Source organism: Cibotium barometz, chromosome 17 (genome assembly GCF_041138505.1).
Source record: "Cibotium barometz isolate CiBa-2024 chromosome 17, ASM4113850v1, whole genome shotgun sequence".
NCBI lineage: Eukaryota > Viridiplantae > Streptophyta > Polypodiopsida > Cyatheales > Cibotiaceae > Cibotium > Cibotium barometz.
In genome coordinates, this window is record NC_141062.1 from 19272532 (window position 1) to 19292179 (window position 19648).

The following is a 19648-nucleotide window of genomic DNA, read 5'->3' on the forward strand; positions in this document are numbered from 1 at the left end:
AATGTAATTATAAGAACTGTAAAGGGCCTCTTGTGGCTAGAAAAAGCTCAATTTTCATCAACATTTGGTTTTAGCTCCATGGCACCTTGAGAAGGACTAGGGGAATCTTTTTGTCTTGAAAAAAATGGGTTGTTGCTAATGCATCTTCCAAACTTTTGGTATTTCCTATCATTTCTCTTGCTCCAAGATGGTCACTGGTCGTGGGAATTAAATACAAGCAATCGTATCACACGGTTTTGTTTTTGTTTTTTTTGGCTTGGCATCTAGTGTGTGTGAGTAGTGTACTTTCAAATTCAAACAAGATTTATTTTTCAAGAACATACCTCATGATAACACATGATCTATTTTTAAAGAACATACCTCATGATAACACAGGATCCTTACACATTGAATTTAAGTCCTCCACCACCTTCACACTGTTTTACATTGCCAAATTTCTTCATTCTTTTGCTCATAACTCTTTAATTGCAATTGCCATATCTAAATCTTCAAAGCTAAAGCATCTTGTATTTTCTCTTCCAAAAAAGCCCATGTAGTGTGTTGAAGGCAAGTGACATAATTGGTGAAGATGGCAAAGACCTCCAAGTTATTAATGGTTAAAGTTGGCCATTTTCTTCTTGAAAATTTCCCTTAAAAAATTCATTGCTATTAGCAAGCTAACCTTTCTTGGCTCTTCTTTTGCAAGAGTTTCTAGAGTTTTCTCCTCTCTATCAAACACAATACTATTTCTAAACTTCCGAATGGTTCATTCACACTCTTTATGTTTTGAGCTTAATGCCTTGGATTCCATTTCAATTCTAAAAAAGTGTCCAATTGTGTCATCTTTGGAATCCTTTTCATTAACAACCAACTATTCATGGCTTTCTCATATCCTCACTAGTCCAAATAATGAAATCAAGCATTGAACGTTTAAATTTTTATTCTCCTTCATAGTATCTATATGTTTTGAGCCTTATGCTTTGAATTCCCTTGCAATTATATAAAAGGTGTCTAATTTTCTCATCTTTGCACTTACAAATTACACATGGTAGATCATCTTGGTTCTAAAATCTTGCCTTTACTTGCCCTTGGTAAATGATGAGCCATTTAAAACCCTAACTTTTGGACAAAATTTCATTTCCCGAATTGATTAAAAAATAACTTCCCATGTATAGTAAAACCATCAAAGGTCCCTTCTTCCATTCAACTTCCCAGCTAATCCATATTAATTTGATCACTTGAACACGCAATAGAATGTTCCAGAATTTTTTGATGTAAGTTTAGACATTCTCTTTCTCAACTTGGTGTAAAGTATCCCATCATTGATGAGCTTTATTGAGAAGGAAGAAAATGTTTTTTAAAAAGTTTTTGGAACTTCTTCCAAGCCATAAGTCGATGTTTACCGTGCTTGATCACATGCCATCACAAAGTAGCACTTCCAATCAAATGGTTCTAAGCACATTTAGTCTTGCTCTTTTTGAGAATTTTTTTGCTTGAAAAATAGTCATCCAGTTGACTAAGCCATGCAATGTGTACTCGTGTGTCTTTCTTGCCATCATAGTTCTAGAAAGTGAATGCCTTTGAGCTAATCCATGAGTCTTTCCAGGAACTTTGGGCATGGAAAGTTGCTTTGATAGTGCGCCTAACATGATCACTTTCCTCCTTGTCAGAGACGAAAGAGTCAGGCTTGTGCTTAGAACGGTTCATATGTCGCTCTAACTTGCATCAGACTTCACACTCACTTGCAATTTGCTCTTGAAGTGCACAAAATTACTCTTGCATAGTGGGTTGTGCAGGTAAATTGGCCATTGCAAATAAATAAATAAAGAAAATACAATTTATGATGTGGATAAATTAATAAAAACAAAAAACTTTGCTCTTGAATTGTGTTGAATTTGGGTTAAAAATTTGTCAAAAGGTTGATCTTAGCACCATCCTTTACTCCAATTCCAAATGAATTCCATGCATAACTAAGAGTTGAGTTTTGGTCGACTTTGGCAAGATTTTTAAAGTCACTTCGAATCTGTTGAGTATTTAAAAATCCTACCCAAGGCTTGATGTGATGAGGAAACTGGCATTGAAGAAGCATCTCCAATTTTTTTTTGTTTTTAATCTCCTAATTTGGTAATGCCCAAATTTTTTACTTGTAAGAAGTCTTCTAATTTTTTACTGGTAAGAAGTCTTCTAATTTTTCAAAGGGAAAATATAAACTTTTTCTATAATTCTTCCTACAAATATTCAGCAACAAGCGAGAATGTCCCTATCGTAGACTAAGAAGAGTTTTGGAGCTTAAAGAAATATACATTGGGGGAAATTTGGACTCAAATTGGGCTCTTTAAGAATTTGTACACATTCTCTCTTTACGAAAATGGGCTCATTGTGAAAGTTTTGCAAATCAACTCAGAAGTGAGCAGAGTTTGGACATTTGGAATCTACTATTTGAGACCTTTCTAATGATATGTAGCATGATGGGCAACGTCATCACCAAATTTGGGGACATTTGGAATCTACTCTTTCAGACCTTTCTAATGATATGTAGCATGATGGGCAACGTCATCACCAAATTTAGCATATTCAAGAAGTCCCCAAATTTGGTGGACGTTGCCCATCATGCTACATATCATTAGAAAGGTCTCAAAGAGTAGATTCCAAATGTCCAAACTCCGCTCACTTCTGAGTTGATTTGCAAAAATTTCACAATGAGCCCATTTTTGTAAAGAGAGAATGTGTACAAATTCTTAAAGAGCCCAATTTGAGTTCAAATTTCCCCCAATGTATATTTCTCTAAGAGTAGATTTCAAATATCCCAAGTCCGCTCACTTTTGAGTTGATTTGTAAAAATTTCACCATGCATCCATTTTGTAGCGAGAGAATGTGTACAAATCCTTAAAGAGCCCAATTTGAGACCAAATTTTCCCTAATGAAGTTTTTTAGCTTATAAGAAGTGACTTAAGCTTTTCAATGTTATAAGCATTTAAAAGCTTATAATTTGATAAGCTTTAAAGCTTATAATTTGATAAGCTTTAAAGAAACTTTTTTTTGAAAGGTTTCTTCACGAGTGCAAAACCCGCGGTCTGCATGCGACTATCAGAAAGGAGAAAGAATATACTAGCGCTTCCACTTAATTAAATCTTTAATCAAGAAATTTGCAGCCAATCACTTTTTTCTCCAAATTGATTTATGGGCAAGTATCCACTATCCATTATGGAATTGTGTCCCATAGGTAGTGGTTTAGCAAACTGAAAGTGGAGCCAGTATGCTGATTTTAGTTGTGCTGCAGACAGATCAACAAGAGGTTTAGAAAATCTGAAAATCACTTTTCAAGAAAAAGGATGGTTTTATGGTTATGCAGAGTGGTTTACCATTTCCTTTACCTTATGGTCTTTGCCCCCTTTAGATAAAAGCCTGCAACTCTTGAAACCTTTGATTTATGCTTTCAAGTTTTTAAATCTTGCCTACATCTTCCTAGATCCATGGCTTTGATACCACTGACACGGATCCACTTCTAGGAAAATAGAGAAAATAGCGACTTGTAAGAAAATATGTTATTCAACCTAATCAACTCATCAAAAACCACAAGTTACATGTAAAATACTTAGCTCATGAAAACGTCTCAACATTGGGTGCAATTTTCCCCTCCTGTGTGTGGTCTCTCCCCACACATGAGTATTTACATATTTTTCTTCATTGCAAAGTAGCCCATAGCCTCCAAAAATACAAAAAGATACTTTTACTTGCACGGCACTCTCTTAAGCTCAAAATAGAGTGTCAATAAATTGAGGCTAGGGTTAAACAATATCACACTTTAGAAAAGTATTAAAGTTCAAGTCTAAGGTTATAAATTTAAGCTTTCAACATAAATCAAAATGTGCACAAGTTAGCACATGTATATACAAAGCTTGTTTACAAAAATGTGTGTCAACAAATAAAATTATGTGTATCCTCCTCAATCTTCTAAATTATCTTCACCTATAAAATAACTAATAGTAAATTGGTAAACAAAGATTCCATAAGTATTCTAACCATCACTACATACATGTTTGCCAAGGATAAGCAACCCAAGAATCACCCTTCCATACAAACCAATCATAACAAACATTGGAGGACCCAATCATATGTAAATGTACAAAAAAATATTAATTTTTATAATGGTATCATCCATGCTATTAACATTATTTGGCATGATGTAAGGATAATCCAAGCATTTTCACGTTATCTAAGAGGGTAGAATAATATTTCTAAGAGAGCTTAAAATATACTCATAACATTAGAGTACTTACTTGCATGACGACCTAAGCATGATAGGCTAAAAGAATGGTAAGCTTCTCCATAGCTTGCTCTTTCCATATCTCTCTTGAGTGTTAGGAATTGGGTGGATATTAGAGTCCCACCTCGCTTTGGACCACTTGACCTTTCTTACTCTCCTTTAGGGATGCTTTTGTGCCCTAGAGCCGAACTCATCGCTAGTTCCTCGTGCTCAATACAACAAGAACTACGCGAGTTTCACTCCCTATGTAGACCACGACTCTCCATTGGTGTCCTTACTGGGAAGTGAGTGGTTCCATTGCTAGTGGAGTTAAATAAGCTAGAGGTTAAGGGATACTAATCCACTCCATTGGTTGCAAAATCGATGGAATTAGTAAAGAGTGTTAAAGAGAGAAATCTAGAGAGAGAGTGTGAGTGTTAGAGAGAGAGAGAGAGAGAGAGAGAGAGTTGGCTAGTTCGAGAGAAATAGAGAGAGTTAGAGAGTTTGAGAGAGTTTGAGAGAGAGAGAGAGAGAGAGAGAGAGAGAGAGAGAGAGAGAGAGAGAGAGAGACTATTACGAGAAAAAAACTAAAGAAAAGAGAGATATTATATATATATATATATATATATAGAAAAAAGATAGATACTATCTTATTTCCACAAGGGTGTTAGAGGGTTAGAGAGAGATATAGGGAGAGTGTCAGGGATGAAACGCCGATCGTTGGGAAATGCAAGGATTACCCACATCTGAGAGAGGAGAAAAAGAGACTAGTAGAGATATAAGAGCTCATTTGAGATGTAAGTGTTGAGGAAATCATAGTCAAAGAGTGTGTATTTGTGAGTCTTTGTGTGAGAGAATGCCATGTGTCACTTTGGGAGTTATCCCATAAGCATATGGTACTTGTTCACTCTATAAGAGTGATGTACTTTCTTGCTCGGGGGGGTCACTATATGTAAATCCTCTATATCACGTGTGTTCAAGGCCTATTTAAAAAGTCCCTTATCTGTGAATTTTTTAGTGAATATAATGTATCCTTTCCTATTCAAATCTGTAAATTTTTTTAAAAATACAATAAATAAATCCCCTCTGTAAATATATTTCTGTAAGTTTTAAATATTTAAAATGTCCTTCTATTGAACCCACGTGATACTTACATATTTATACGAGTGACCCCCCCGAGCTTTCTTGTGTGTCACATCAATCAAGTCAAGCTATCTTGGTCTACATGTAAATACTTGTTCATTGCTTTCATTTCCATTTCATTTCCATTTCATTATGTTTGTCATCTTTCCTTTCTGCACCTAGAGTTAGCTTGCTCTCCTGTTCCTTCATGTGGTATCACAGCCATGCTTCTCCATGGGCAACCCTTGGGGGTGAAGGCTGACCCACAAATGGAAGTTGGTCTTCCTCCTTTGGTTGCCCACTCCCATGAGGTTCTCTTCTCCTCTCCTCCAGCCCCCCCGTATGCTCCCTTTCTCTCTTTCTCTCTAATGACCGATTGCTCTTGATGTCGCCTTGCTTCATCCCTCTCTCCCCCATATTTTCAAGGTGCTAGCCTGACTCTTCTACTTCTACATGCTGCTAGGTAGCTAGGAGGGGTCGTGATTCTTCTTCATGGGCAGCCATAATCGACTTTGGAGGTGTTCCATGATGCAGGTAGCAAGCTGAGATTGTCATTACTACAGGCTGTTTGCAGGATGGGCAGCATGTATCCTTGTTGTGGGGCACGATCTTTTGATCCTTCAGCAACGTTTTTGGGGTCATTTGGAGCTGCGATTCGTGGGATAGAAGGCCATTTTTGTGGCAGGACTGTTCAGCCGACTACTGTTGCTGACCATCAAATCTTTTGAGCTGAATTCCATTGCAAAAGCAGTAAGTTTTCAGTTCAGATTTGAGTCATGACTTCGCTATCTTCTAGTACAGTGTTCATGGATAAGTTCAAGGGGGAAGGCTTTCCCACATGGCAAACCAAGATGCAGGTGCTACTTATGTGTGAAGGAGTCTGGGATGTTGTTGAGAACGACACAATTGATGCACTTGATCAGCCACAAAGAAAAATTTGGAAGCAGTAAAATGCAGAAGCTGTTGCCCTCATTGGTCTCTGCTTGTTTGGCAGACTCTCTCAATCATCACGTCGACTTTACATCCACCATGACTAAGGAGATCTGGCATCGATTTGAGAGCATCTGTGGTAACAAGGTCACTAATTCCAAAGTTTTTTTGAAATTGAAGTTTTATGAGCTGAAAATGCAAGACGATGAAGAGCTAAGCGATCATCTCTCCAAATTTAATTCTCTTGTTCAACAATTATCAAGTTTGAAGTGTTCTCGAGATGATGAGGAAAAGATGGCAGTACTAATCAAAAGCATGCAAGGTATTTCTCGCTTTGAGCAAACTATTGAAGTATTATGCTTGGCCGCTACTACATATGATGACTTGGTTTCTCTTCTCATTGAGAAAGACCGCCGGAACAAGGAAACCACTTCTACATCCTTGACCTCAAGCACTGAAGAGGTGCTTATCTCCCCGCTAGAATGCAGATGGAAAGCCAACAAGAACATCATATGCAGATACTGTAAGCGGAAAGGTCATATTGAAGCCAATTTCTTTAGGAAGAAGGAGAAACAACAAGAACAACACCATGCTAATCTTGTTGCGCCGCTGTTGATCCACCAGACGAGATTCCTGCTACCATTGACGACATTCATGCACTTACTGCCCATGTCACCCTCGATGAGGATGACAAAGATTATTGTTTCTCATTTCTTTGATGTGTGTATGGATGCTTTTCCCTTACATTATGTATAAAATGGATGAAATAAATAGTGTGATGTGTGATGGTCAATAAGGGTCCTCTACCCTGGGTTGTCCCCCAAAAATGTGTATTGGTTTTTCTTTGATATGATGTATTGACACCCAGTTCAGAGTAGGGGGGGTGATGAGTGATGGTTCTCACTGTCGGTCGCAAGCTGACTCAAAAGTCACTTTCACACGGGAGGTGTTGGATAGTTGGACTTGCTCTTTGCAGTATTGTGGTGGAGGGGGGATCGGTCTACTCCTTGCGTGTTGGGTCTCACACTCTTTGCTTTGAGGAGGGACGTTGAGAAAATCATAGTCAAAGAGTGTGTATTTGTGAGTCTTTGTGTGTGAGAGAGTGCCACATATCACTTTGGGAGTTATCCCATAAGAATATGGTACTTGAGTGTGTGTGTTCACTCTATAAAAGTGATGTACTTTCTTGTGTGTCACATCAATCAAGTCAAGCTATCTTGGTCTACATCTAAGTACTTGTTCATTGCTTTCATTTCCTTTTATTTCCATTTCATTATGTTTGCCATCTTTCCTTTCTACACCTCGAGTTAGCTTGCTCTCCTGTTCCTTCAGTAAGAGCTCATTTGAGACATGTAATCTACGTTCGAAGGCCCGTGTCTTGAAGTGAGACTCTCACCTCCTCTCCTACCTCATACATTTGCCACGATTCTTGAAGCTACTTTGAGCCAATAGCACGTTAAAGTTTGTCAACAGATAATGAGCTATCTATACAAAACAACCTAGAAGAGTAAACATATCACGATGCTGTAGAGAGTCCTATAGAATTGAATACGAGCATACTTTTACTGAAGTCAAATTTGGCAAAGATCCTAACTATCAGGTGATTCTCATAAGGACCTTTCGTGAGGTAATTGCACTCATGTAACTGGCGTGGCTATACGATGCTTTGTGAAGGAGGAGATGAGGCTCTAGATCACCACCCACCATCCTGAGAGAGAAGGGGATACCATCCCCATTCTTGGGTATCTATAAGGGCCTGCTGGCCACACATGTCCAACCACCCGTGGGTCTCCGCCCCGGGCTCGCTCGCCGTCTACGCTCATGTGGATGGGCTTAAAGCCACTTAAGCCTCCCGTAGCTGCTACGGGCTACGTAATATTACTCCCCCCTTAAGAAGAGTTTTCGTTTGCAAAAACGAACTCCGATTGTTGGTTAACGTACTCACGCGCTCCCACGAGGAAGCTTCTCAATCACGATCTCTCCACTTTACCAAAGCTTTGCGGTGGTACACAGTATGGCTCGTGTTTGGATCTCTGAATCTAAGAGTCAAGCTCATGTGGAATAGATGATGGTTCTATCAGCTCCACCAAAATGCTAGAAGAAACTACATTCTCTTTATGATCACGGTTTTTCAAAGTCTACTGACATGAAAAACAGGATGAACTTGAGAGCTCTCCGGCAACTCAAGTTTGTATGCCAATCCACCAACCTTTTTAAGGATTTTAAAGGGACCGTAATATCTAGGAGAAAGCTTTTCACACTTTCCTCTCTTTAGAGTTTCCGACTTCGTGGGGCGGGGACTTTCAAATATATGAAATTGCCTTCTTCAAAGGTTAATTCTCTGCAACCTTTTTCCATATGTCTTCGAACCATTTTGTGCACTATGTATACTATCTTTTGTTGCCTGCAACATATCTTGCATGTCTTCAAGGAACTCCTTGACAGATTGCAGGTTCTCCTTCTATAGCCTTACAACTATAGGAGACCTGAGCTGGAAACCATACATCAACATGAATGGACTAAATCTAATCGCCGAATGTTTTGAACTGTTATAAGCAAACTCTAAATGCGACAGATACTCCTCATAATTGGATTGGCTTTTGCTGACATAAGCTCGAAGCATATCTTCGAACACTTCGTTGACTCTTTCTGTTTGACAATCAGATTGCGGATGGTTTGCCGTACTCATACTCAGAGTAGTTTCTAATCTTTTGAAGAATTCACTCCAAAATTGGCTATCGAATTTCCTATCATCAGAGACTATCTACGAGCAGGCCATATAGTTTATAGAGATGCTCGATAAACAAAGTAGCTAACAGAGGTGTTTTGACCGTCTTCTTAGTAGTTATAAACTTGACCATCTTGGTCAATCTGTCAACTACTACCCAAACTGAATCATTTCCTTGATTTGTTCGCGATAGATCAGTGATGAAATCCATGGAAATACTCTCCCATTTCCCTCTGGGAATATCCAATGGTTGTAGTAAACCTCCAACCTTGAGGCACTCATGCTCATTGACCTTGGACGTCCTTAAACAAACTAGGCCAGTAAAATTGTCATTTGACTAGTGCATATGTCTTCTGAATCTCGAGATGACCAACACTCGGGCTATCGTGACTTTCAATAAGTATTTGGCCGTGAAAGTCACCCATAGCTAGTACACAAACTCTACCCTTGTAGAGCAGGTACTCATCATCAATGGAATAGTGTCTATACTTTTTCTCCCAATTAAGTTTTTCACCCCCAAGTGAAGTAAGTTCAAATGGCTATGAAGGGTCCATCCTCGAGCCTTCCGTCGTCTCGGTACATAAACCAAGAGACTCGTCTAGTCGCTTCGGACTAGCACTAGGTCCTCAAGTAATGTCGCCACTTTTTAGGACCATGAACAATCGCAAGTAACTCTCGCTCTCATAGGCTAAGTAGTTATGCTGGGCACGATCAAGATTCTTGATTTCAAATGCAACAAGGCGTCCCCTCTGCAATAAAACCACCCCAATGGTCTCCCCACTCGCGTTTGTCTCCAAAACAAACGGCTCATTGGGATCCACAATGCTTAAGACTGGCGTAGTTGGGATGGCCACCTTTTTAAAACTCCTAAGTTCAGAATCCCCCCAACGAATAGTTTTATCTTTAGTTTTTAACTCATCAGTTAAGGAAACTATGATGTTCGCATAGTCCTTTACATACTCTCGGTAAAACCCTGACATGCCTAGAAAAATCTACGATTCTTCGCGATTATTAGGCTCTAGCCACCTGATAATGGCATCCAAGATCCATTTTTTTACCATCTGCGGATACAGTGTGACCCAAATAATGAATCTTCTCAGCAAAGAATTCGCATTTGGACTCCTGCCACCATCTTATATCTCTCTTACCTGCTCTTAACTGCAACCATACCCGGGGGAGAAAAAAGGCACCATACTCTCTCTCTCGTTTCCTCTCTGCAGCACAATCTAGGCGGGAGAGGTGCAGACCTCTTAGGTAGCACCAAGGCTGGCCGGCACACTAAAGAGGGCTGCGTGGACAACAACGTGAAGAAGCACAGCACTACAGCCGGTGCAACAACAGCCGGTGCAACAAGCAACAAGCAACGCATCTACCACACAATGTGAATGGCAGTGCCAAGCCTCCGCCAAGCCAGCCATAGCATAATAAACAGTTGCCACACAGCAAGGCAAGGCGGGCAAGGACAAAAGTAGCTATGCCAAACTCAATAAATGGCAGCAACGCCGACGTCAACAAAAACGGCGCATACCCCCAGCCAGCGCGAGGATAGTAAACTCTCTCTCTCTCTCTCATTTGCTTGCCGTGGAGGGGCTGGACAATCGTCAGCCACCAGCCCCGGCGGTCACCCGCAGCTACAATAGCCGGATTCTTACCATCTTGTGCCACAATCGATGTTGCACCTCCCAGCCATAGTGCGCCTCTGGGGTGCTGCTTTTCCTCGACATCGACATCGATCGCGTGACCGCACCATAGTACGTAGGTCATCCCTCCGAGTAGCCTCGCCACAGAGCGTAGGAGCTTGCCGACGACGCCGCAAAGCTTCACCATAGCATCGATTTTCGCGAAGTCCAATAGCCGGCACACTCTACGGGGTTGGGTGACTACTTTCCATCACCTTGCCCTATTTTTATTTATTTATTTATCATTCTTTTCTGCATTTATTTCACTATCTTCAAAAAAATATAAATAAAAAGAACAAGACCTAATAAAATCTAGATTCCAATCATGAGCGGGGGTAGTTCGCCACTTTGTAGTGGTTTAGAGGGTTTCTTTGGGATGCTTTCCTCCATTTCAGGCCTATCCACGGCCTCGAACTTGACTACATGAGTCAAGTTGTCTCTACCTGCTAGACCAAGATAGGATTATTGCCTTTGAGCTCGCGAGAGCCCGAATAGACTCCTGTCGACATAGCTCACGACGTTGCCTCTTCTGAAGACGACCCCGTACATCCATCCTAGTGATGGATGACACTTAATTTGGGGCCGATCAGCCCTCAGAGAGACTGATGATGATGAGTATGACCACTCCACCAATAATCTCCTCAACGAGGAGAAATATGGAGTGTATCCTCTGACTGATGACATTGATGAGGAAAAGATTGACATCTCTAGGGGGTCCCTTGCTAGGTTATTTGCTAGGACCAATTCCTTGGAAAGTAATCAAGTGGAGATCTTGGCCATGCTTAGGAGCATTCATGCCTGCTTGGATGCCAGTCTAGCCACTTTTCCAAGGAGTGTACAAACACCGAGTTTTGCATGCAAGAAGGTGCAATTTTTATCCGCCAGGGATGTAGAACCTCAAGCAGCATTGCGGACCATAGAGTCTGCAAAGCACTCCGCAGTATCAACTGCTAGTCTTCTCAAGGATCTCAAGCCACCAAGCTTTGGGGCAAGGAGAAAGAGTGCAATAAAGACTTGATTAACATATTCTTGCAAAAGTGGTCTGACATTCACAACCTTAGGCGGACTCCTAAGGAAGTGAGGCCCGTAGAGGCTAGCTTGTCGCTCACATGCAAGGCGTATAAGTGGTGGATGAGTTTGGCCAATAGTGCCAGCCATCCTTGTACCTGGGTTGAGTTTGAGACGATGTTTGGAAAAGAATTTTTACTTGTGATGAATGAGTTGTAGAGATCGTGGTGGGAGTGGGATAGATGCTCGATACTGGGCACCTAATACATCTCCAAATACTATGATATCATATTGAGATTAAAGGGAATCGATGAGTTCCAGACCTTACGTGGGTTCACTAGGGGTTTGAACCCAGATTACAAGGGTATCATCAGGTCAGAATACGAGAATAGGATGTTTCCAAGACCGCATTTCAGACTCATTTTGGACACTACCAATGTTATGCTCACGTAACTGGTGTGGCTACGACACCTGTGCAGAGGAGGAGATAAGGCTATGGATCACCACCCAGCTTGGGAGAGAATAGGGATAGCATCCCCATTGCCGAGTATGTATAGGGGTCTTCCTACCCACACATGCCCAGCTGCCCGTGGATCTTCGCCCCGTGTGCCCTCACTCCTGAACCCCAGCTCGCTCGCCATCCACACTCCTGTGGATTGGCTCGGAGCTGGTTGAGCCTCTTGTAGCTACTACTACAAGCTACGTAACACAGGGATTTGAAGGGAGTGTCCATACAAAGGGCCTTATGTGTATAACCAAACCTTCACAGAAAAGATCAAAGGCGAGCTTAATAAGCTCATAGATACAAATTTGATTATTGAAATTGAGCATACTAAATCGGTGTCTCCCATTGTAGTTGTACCCAAAAGGAATGGCAAACTTTGTGTTTGCGGGAACTTGAGGAAGGTCAATGCATCTATCCTCTCCCTATCATAGATCATGTGCTCAAATGAGTAGTAGGTAAGGTAGAATATAGCCTTATAGATGCTTTTTCATGCGATAACCATGTCTCAATATGCCCTGTAGATTAGCACAAGACATCATTCACCATTGAGTCGGAAGTGTTTGCCTTACAAGGTTATGCCTTTTGGCTTGACTAATGCTCCTGTAACTTTTCAAAGATTGATGTGTCATGCTTTCAAGGAATACTTAAGGGTTTTTCTTGAAATCTTCATGGATGCCTTGTGCATACACTGAACTAAGTGCATTGAGCATATAGCTCACTTGAAAATAAATCTTTCAAAAGTGCCACCTTTATTGAATATGTCTAAACTTTGAGAAATGCAAATTCATGGTAAGCCAAGCTAATATATTAGGACATATTGTGTCCCGAAATGGCATTACAACGGTGACTAATGCATACACTCGACTAAGTATATAGCCTACTTTGAAAAAATCTTTCAAAAGTGTTGCCTTTATTGAATCTATCCTTTTCGTGTGAACTGGCTATTTTGGATTTCTTACCGAGAAAATTGTTTGAACGTAATAATTGACATTATAAGCTGAGTGTGAGCGGAGAGAGGGGGGAGGCCACAAGGAGAATTTTTCACGTTAATGACAATGAATTTCAATTGCTTGTAGATGGATTATTGTTTTCACTCGTCTCTTTCGAATTAAGAAAAGAGAGAGAGACTTGAGCAAGTGTCCAAAAAGACACCCAATTCCTTGGAAACCAAAGTGTTAAAAATAATTTAGCATTGATTGTAATTCACAAGCAAGAGTCTCAGGCTTCTTAGCATAGCAAACTGTACTATGTGTTTAGAGGCTTCTAAGTTTCCTTGAAAATTCAAAAAAAAAAAAACGTTGACTCAATGAATTTTCTTTGAAAATTCTAAAACAAATTGACTTTCGAGAGAAGAGACACGATGATAATGTGGAGGAGAAGTCGCGAAATGTTGTAGAGTGAGGGTACTATAGTTGGTTGGAACAACTGGCGTATTTGTTATGGAGGAGACACTATTAAATTACCACTTTCCTATCTCTCTCTCTCACTTGTTTCCTCCTCTTCTTGCATTCTCACTATGTAGTTATCAAGCTTCTCTGTCTTATGTGGTGCTTGATGATGAAAATTTTGTCAGTTCTTATTCTTCTTCTTTTGTTTAATTTACAAGCCACGCAATAAGAAACTACAATGTTATGAATTGATGCCACTCTGAGGAGAAAGCTTGAGTGTGTTGACAACCAAGATTGGCTCCTTCCCCTCCTCTCTTTCTTCAAACTATTATTTCTCTCTAGAGAAACTCTACACAAAGAAGCAAATTTGAAGCACCCTCTCTTTCTTTCTCTCTAAAATGCAATAAAAAAGGATAATCACCTAAGTAAGCTAATCCACCAGTGGAAAGAAAGAACATAAACATCTTGTCCTAACCCTTTTTTCATAACTAGGCTCTAATTACCAAAAAAGTCCTAATTAATTAAACTAGCTCATTTCCTAAGAGTAGTCTAGTCCTAGGGACCCTAATACCAAACAAGGGCATTTCATAGCAAAAATATTTACTCCATGATTTGGGCAAGAAAATACTACTATAAGGATTAAGGTATACATAAAAGATAATCAAACTCAAATTTATATTAGTCTTGTAAGATTACTTTTGTGCTTTTTAAGAGTTTTAGAAAAAATTCATTTCTTTTCTATGATATTGTCTCAAAGAAGTTCCTAGCGAGGAAATACTCTCAACATAAGATATTAGTTGAAAAATATGTATCAAGTGTTAAAAAAATTAAAAACATAGTTCTTCATGGTGATTATTTGTAAGAAAGTTATAATTTTAAAAGTTTACATTCAAAATACCTTAAATAGTATTTTGAGCTCTACAAATGCAATTAAAAAATTAACTATATGAGTATAAGCCATGTACCTTTTATCAAATAAAAGACGCACATTTTATACAAGTCTCCTTGAAGATAAGGTTATTAATATATTTTTATACTATTTTAGTAAGTTTAAAAGTCAAATTTTATAGGATTTTTTTTCAAAGCTTTAACCATAGGCAAATGCTTCCTACACAAGCGCTCTCAAGTAGTTTCAAGGAAATTTTAAGTATTTTTTTAAAATTCATAAATCGGTCATGAGTCGATTATTTTGTGGCTCAAATATAAGAGTTGATAAGCCAAGTAAATATTTTATACCTCCATTGAGCTTACACCGCACAAAAGAGCCACAAGGGAAATTTTTCATGTTAAAATGACAATGAATTTCAATTGCTTGTAGATGGATTATTGTTTGCACTTGTCTCTTTAGAATTTCAATTGCTTGTAGATGGATTATTGTCCTGCCACACATGCCCAGCTGCCCATGGATCTTCGTCCCGTGCGCCCTCACTCCTGAAACCCAGCTCGCTTGCCATCCATGCTCCTGAGGATGGTCTCGGAGCTGGTTGAGCCTCCTGTAGAGCTACTACGAGCTACGTAACACAAGGATTTGAAGGGAGTGTCCAAACAAAGGGCCTTATGTGTATAGCCAAACCTTCACAGAAAAGATCAAAGGGGAGCTTAATAAGCTCATAGATACAGTTTGATTATTGAAATTGAGCATACTGAATCGGTGTCTCCCATTGTAGTTGTACCCAAAAAGAATGGCAAACTTTTTCTTTGCGGGAACTTGAGGAAGGTCAATGCATCTACCCTCTCCCTATCATAGATCATGTGCTCGAATGAGTAGTAGGTAAGGTAGAATACAGCTTTTTAGATGCTTTTTCACGCGATAGCCATGTCTCAATACACCCTGTAGATTAGCACAAGACATCATTCACCATTGAGTGGGAAGTGTTTGCTTACAAGTTTATGCCTTTTGGCTTGACTAGTGCTCCTGTAACTTTTCAAAGATTGATGTGTCATGCTTTCAAGGAATACCTAAGGGTTTTTCTTGAAATCTTCATGGATGCCTTGTGCATACACTGAACTAAGTGCGTTAATCATATAGCTCACTTGAAAATAAATCTTTTAAAAGTGCCACCTTTATTGAATATGTCTAAACTTTGAGAAATATAAATTCATGGTTAGCTCGGCCAAGATATTAGGACATATTGTGTCCCGAAATGGCATTACAACGGTGACTAATGCATACACTCGACTAAGTATATAGCCTACTTTAAAAAAATCTTTCAAAAGTGTCACCTTTATTGAATCTATCCTTTTAGTGTGAGCTGGCTATTTTGGATTTCTTACTGAGGAAATTGTTTGAACGTAACAATTGACATTACAAAGCTGAGTGTGAGAGGAGAGAGAGGGGAGGCCACAAGGGAAATTTTTTGATGTTAAAATGACAATGAATTTCAATTGCCTGTATAGATGGATTATTTTTTGCACTTGTCTCTTTAGAATTAAGAAAAGAGAGAGAGACTTGAGCAAGTGTCCAAGAAGACACCCAATTCCTTGGAAACCAAAGTGTTAAAAATAATTCAGCGTTGTAATTCGCAAGCAAGAGTCTCAGGCTTCTTAGCATAGCAAACTGTACTATGTGTTTAGAGGCTCCTTGAAAATTCAAAAAAAAAAACATTGAGTCAATGAATTTTCTTTGAAATATCTAAAAAACATGGACTTTCGAGAGAAGAGACACGATGATTATGTGGAGAAGGAGTCGTGAAATGTTGTAGTGAGGGTACTATAGTTGGCTCGAACAACTGGTGTATTTGTTATGGAGGAGACACTATTAACTTACCACTTTCCTTTCTCTTTCTCTCACTTGTTTCCTCCTCTTGTCGCATTCTCACTATGCAGTTATCAAGCTTCTCTGTCTTATGTGGTGCTTGATGATGAAAGTTTTGTCAGTTCTTCTTCTTCTTCTTCTGGTTAATTTAGAAGCCACGCAATAAGAAACTACAATGTTATGAATTGATGCCACTCTGAGGAGAAAGCTTGAGTGTGTTGACAACCAAGATTGGCTCCTTCCCCTCTCCTCTCTTTCTTCAAACTATTATAGAAACTCTACACAAAGAAGCAAATTTGAAGCTGCACCCTCTCTTTCTTTCTCTCTAAAATGCAATAAAAAAGGATAATCACCTAAGCTAATCCACCAGCGGTGGAAAGAAAGAACGTGAACACATCTTGTCCTAACCCTTTTTTCATAATTAGGCTCTAATTACCAAAGAAGTCCTAATTAATTAAACTAGCTCATTTCCTAAGACTAGTCTAGTCCTAGGGACCCTAATACCAAACAAGGGCATTTCATAGCAAAAATATTTACTCCATGATTTGGGCAAGAAAGTACTACTAAGGATCAAGGTATACATAAAAGATAATCAAACTCAAATTTATATTAGTCTTGTAAGATTACTTTTGTAGCTTTTTAAGAGTTTTAGAAAAAATTCATTTCTTTTCTATGATATTGTCTCAAAGAATTTCCTAGCAAGGAAATACTCTCAACGTAAGATATTAGTTGAAAAATATGTATCAAGTGTAAAAAAAATTAAAAACATAGTTCTTTATGGTGATTATTTGTAAGAAAGTTATAATTTTAAAAGTTTACATTCAAAATACCTTAAATAGTATTTTGAGCTCTACAAATGCAATTAAAAAAACTAACTATATGAATAAAAGCCATGTATCTTTTATCAATAAAAGAAGCACGTATTATACAAGTCTCCTTGAAGATAAGGTTATTCATATATTTTTATACTATTTTAGTAAGTTTAAAAGTTAAAATTTTATAAGATATATATTTTTTTCAAAACTTTTATGATAGGCAAATGCTTCCTACACAAGCGCTCTCAAGTAGTTTCAAGGAAATTTTAAGTAAAAAAAAAATAATCATAAATCAGCCTTGAGTCGATTATTTTGTGGCTCAAATATAAGACTTGATAAGCCAAGTAAATATTTTATACCTCCATTGAGTAAGTACACCGGACAAAAGAGAAATCCAAATCATGTTGTCCAAGAAGACACCCAATTCCTTGGAAAAGGAGTCGTGAGCCGACCTAATTAGAATGGGAGTTAGTGAATTTTGTTCAAAAATTCTAAAAAACATAGACTTTCGAGAGAAGAGACACGATGATGTGGAAAAGGAGTCGTGAGCCAGAATGGGAGTTAGTGAATTTTCCTAGAATTTAAAAAACATAGACTTTTGAGAGAAGAGACACGATGATGTGGAAAAGGAGCCGTGAGCCGACCGAATTTTCTTCGAAAATTCTAAAAAAAACAGAGACTTTCGAGAGAAGAGACACGATGATGTTGATAGTCGTGAGCCACGAACATAGTCGTGAGCCGACCTAACTATTGTGGTGATCGACCCGACCGCTTATTAAAAAGAAGGGCATCATCGGTAGCCTTCTCAGACTCGCCTCTCTACACACATCATCATCATCTGTAGCCTCTCAAAATATCACCAGTTCACTTCATATATAGCATTCATTCTCCATGGAGCCTAGCGAAACATACGACTGGGTCCCTGCCTGCTCTTTCCAGCCCATGCTGCATCCCGAGTACGAGATCGTCAAAGCGGAGTGCGACCCATGGATCCTGGCCTCTGCGGCGCCCGCTTCCCCTGAAGCTGCCCAGTTCCTTCGTGACTGCTTGCTTCCTTTCTTCTGCAGCGTCGCCTATGCCCAATGCGCAGCGCAGCGGCTAGTTCCGATCACCAAGTTGGTGAGCTGGTTCTTCCTCAGTGACACCGATGATGACAATCTCTCTATTCGTGGCTGTGCCACTGATCATGTCTGGCAACCACGCCGCAACCTCATCCTCGCATGCTTTGCTGGCCAAACCCTCGATCTTCACCTCTCAGCTGCGGCGGCCACAGGAGGCGACAGCACCGTAGAAGCAGTCTCAGAAACCCGCAATATCCAAAAAGGGCTTGCTGCCCTGCATGACATCTGGAAGGACATCTCCAGAGACATGCCTCTCAAAATGCAGTCTCGCTTCCTGCAGGCCACCAGACGCTACGTTGATGCCAACATGATCCAAGCTCGATTCCGGAGCACTGGGCGCGTTCCAGGTGTCGACGAGTACGTCAAAGTGATACGCCGGCCCGCTTCGTTAGTTCTGTCATGCCTCATCCTGCTGGAATACGGCCTCCACATCGAGCTGGACGAGGAGACGCTAGAAAGCGAGCTGCTGCTGCAGCTGCACGACGCAGTGGTGGATCATGTAGCGCTGTACAATGATCTGTTCGCTTTTGAAGCTGAGGTGAGCCATGGGGACTACTTCAACCTGCCGTCTGTGATCTTCCAGGCACGCGAGGCCGCGCCAGGGTTTACTTTTGCGGACGCGGTGTGGGAGGCTGTGCGCATGGTGGAGGAGGTGGACAAGCTGAGTGCGCAGCTGATGGCCGAGGCCCAGAAGTCAAGCCTCGTAGAGAAGCCTGGAGTGGAAGCCTACCTGCGGGGGCTGGGACTATTAATGGCAGGCAACGTGGAATGGTCTTACAAGACAGCCCGCTACTCGCACACCTGCTCCCCACAAGGCGTCATGCTTCCGCTGCAGAGCAGGTGGCCTCTCCTCCATCTTAAGAAAAATAAGTTGCCTATATAGGCACTCCGTCCTTAAGTAAGTTGCCTGTAAAGGATGAACTTTCACCCTGCAAAGGATCCTTTGTGGCCACTTTAAGGGAGGAGGAGGCGGAGTCCTGTGTTCAATGGGAGAGCGCATGTTCTATAATCTGAAGGCAACTCTCCCTCCTCTGGAAGACCACCCTGACTTGATGAGTGTAACCATACCTGCGACCAGCTATGTGGTATCTAAACTAAATACCTATGCTTCTTGTGCTTTCAATTGGGCTTTCAAGCTCAGGTACGGAATAGAAATCAGTTAATAAGCTGACTGAATATAGATATATTAGGGTATCATGCAGTTCAAAGGATCCATATATGATTTCCAAAGGATTTTTCACTGTCTTTAAGTCTCCTGATGATGTTGTTAATGTGTGGGTTCATATCCCTTTGCTATTTATGGTTGGGTAACACTCTTTACCTTGGAATCCAATGTTCGATCCTAATACCTCCCTAGCTACTTTATCTAATC

General features: G+C 40.1%; 1 protein-coding gene across 1 annotated transcript; it reads left to right on the top strand.

Moving 5' to 3' along the window:
* The first annotated feature begins 18046 nt into the window (after window positions 1-18046).
* Window positions 18047-19159, top strand: LOC147629743 (microbial Terpene synthase-like protein 13). The gene has a single exon (XM_086810957.1). The coding sequence runs from the start codon at window positions 18047-18049 to the stop codon at window positions 19157-19159; it is 1113 nt and encodes a 370-aa protein (XP_086667083.1).
* Window positions 19160-19648: the final 489 nt, after the last annotated feature.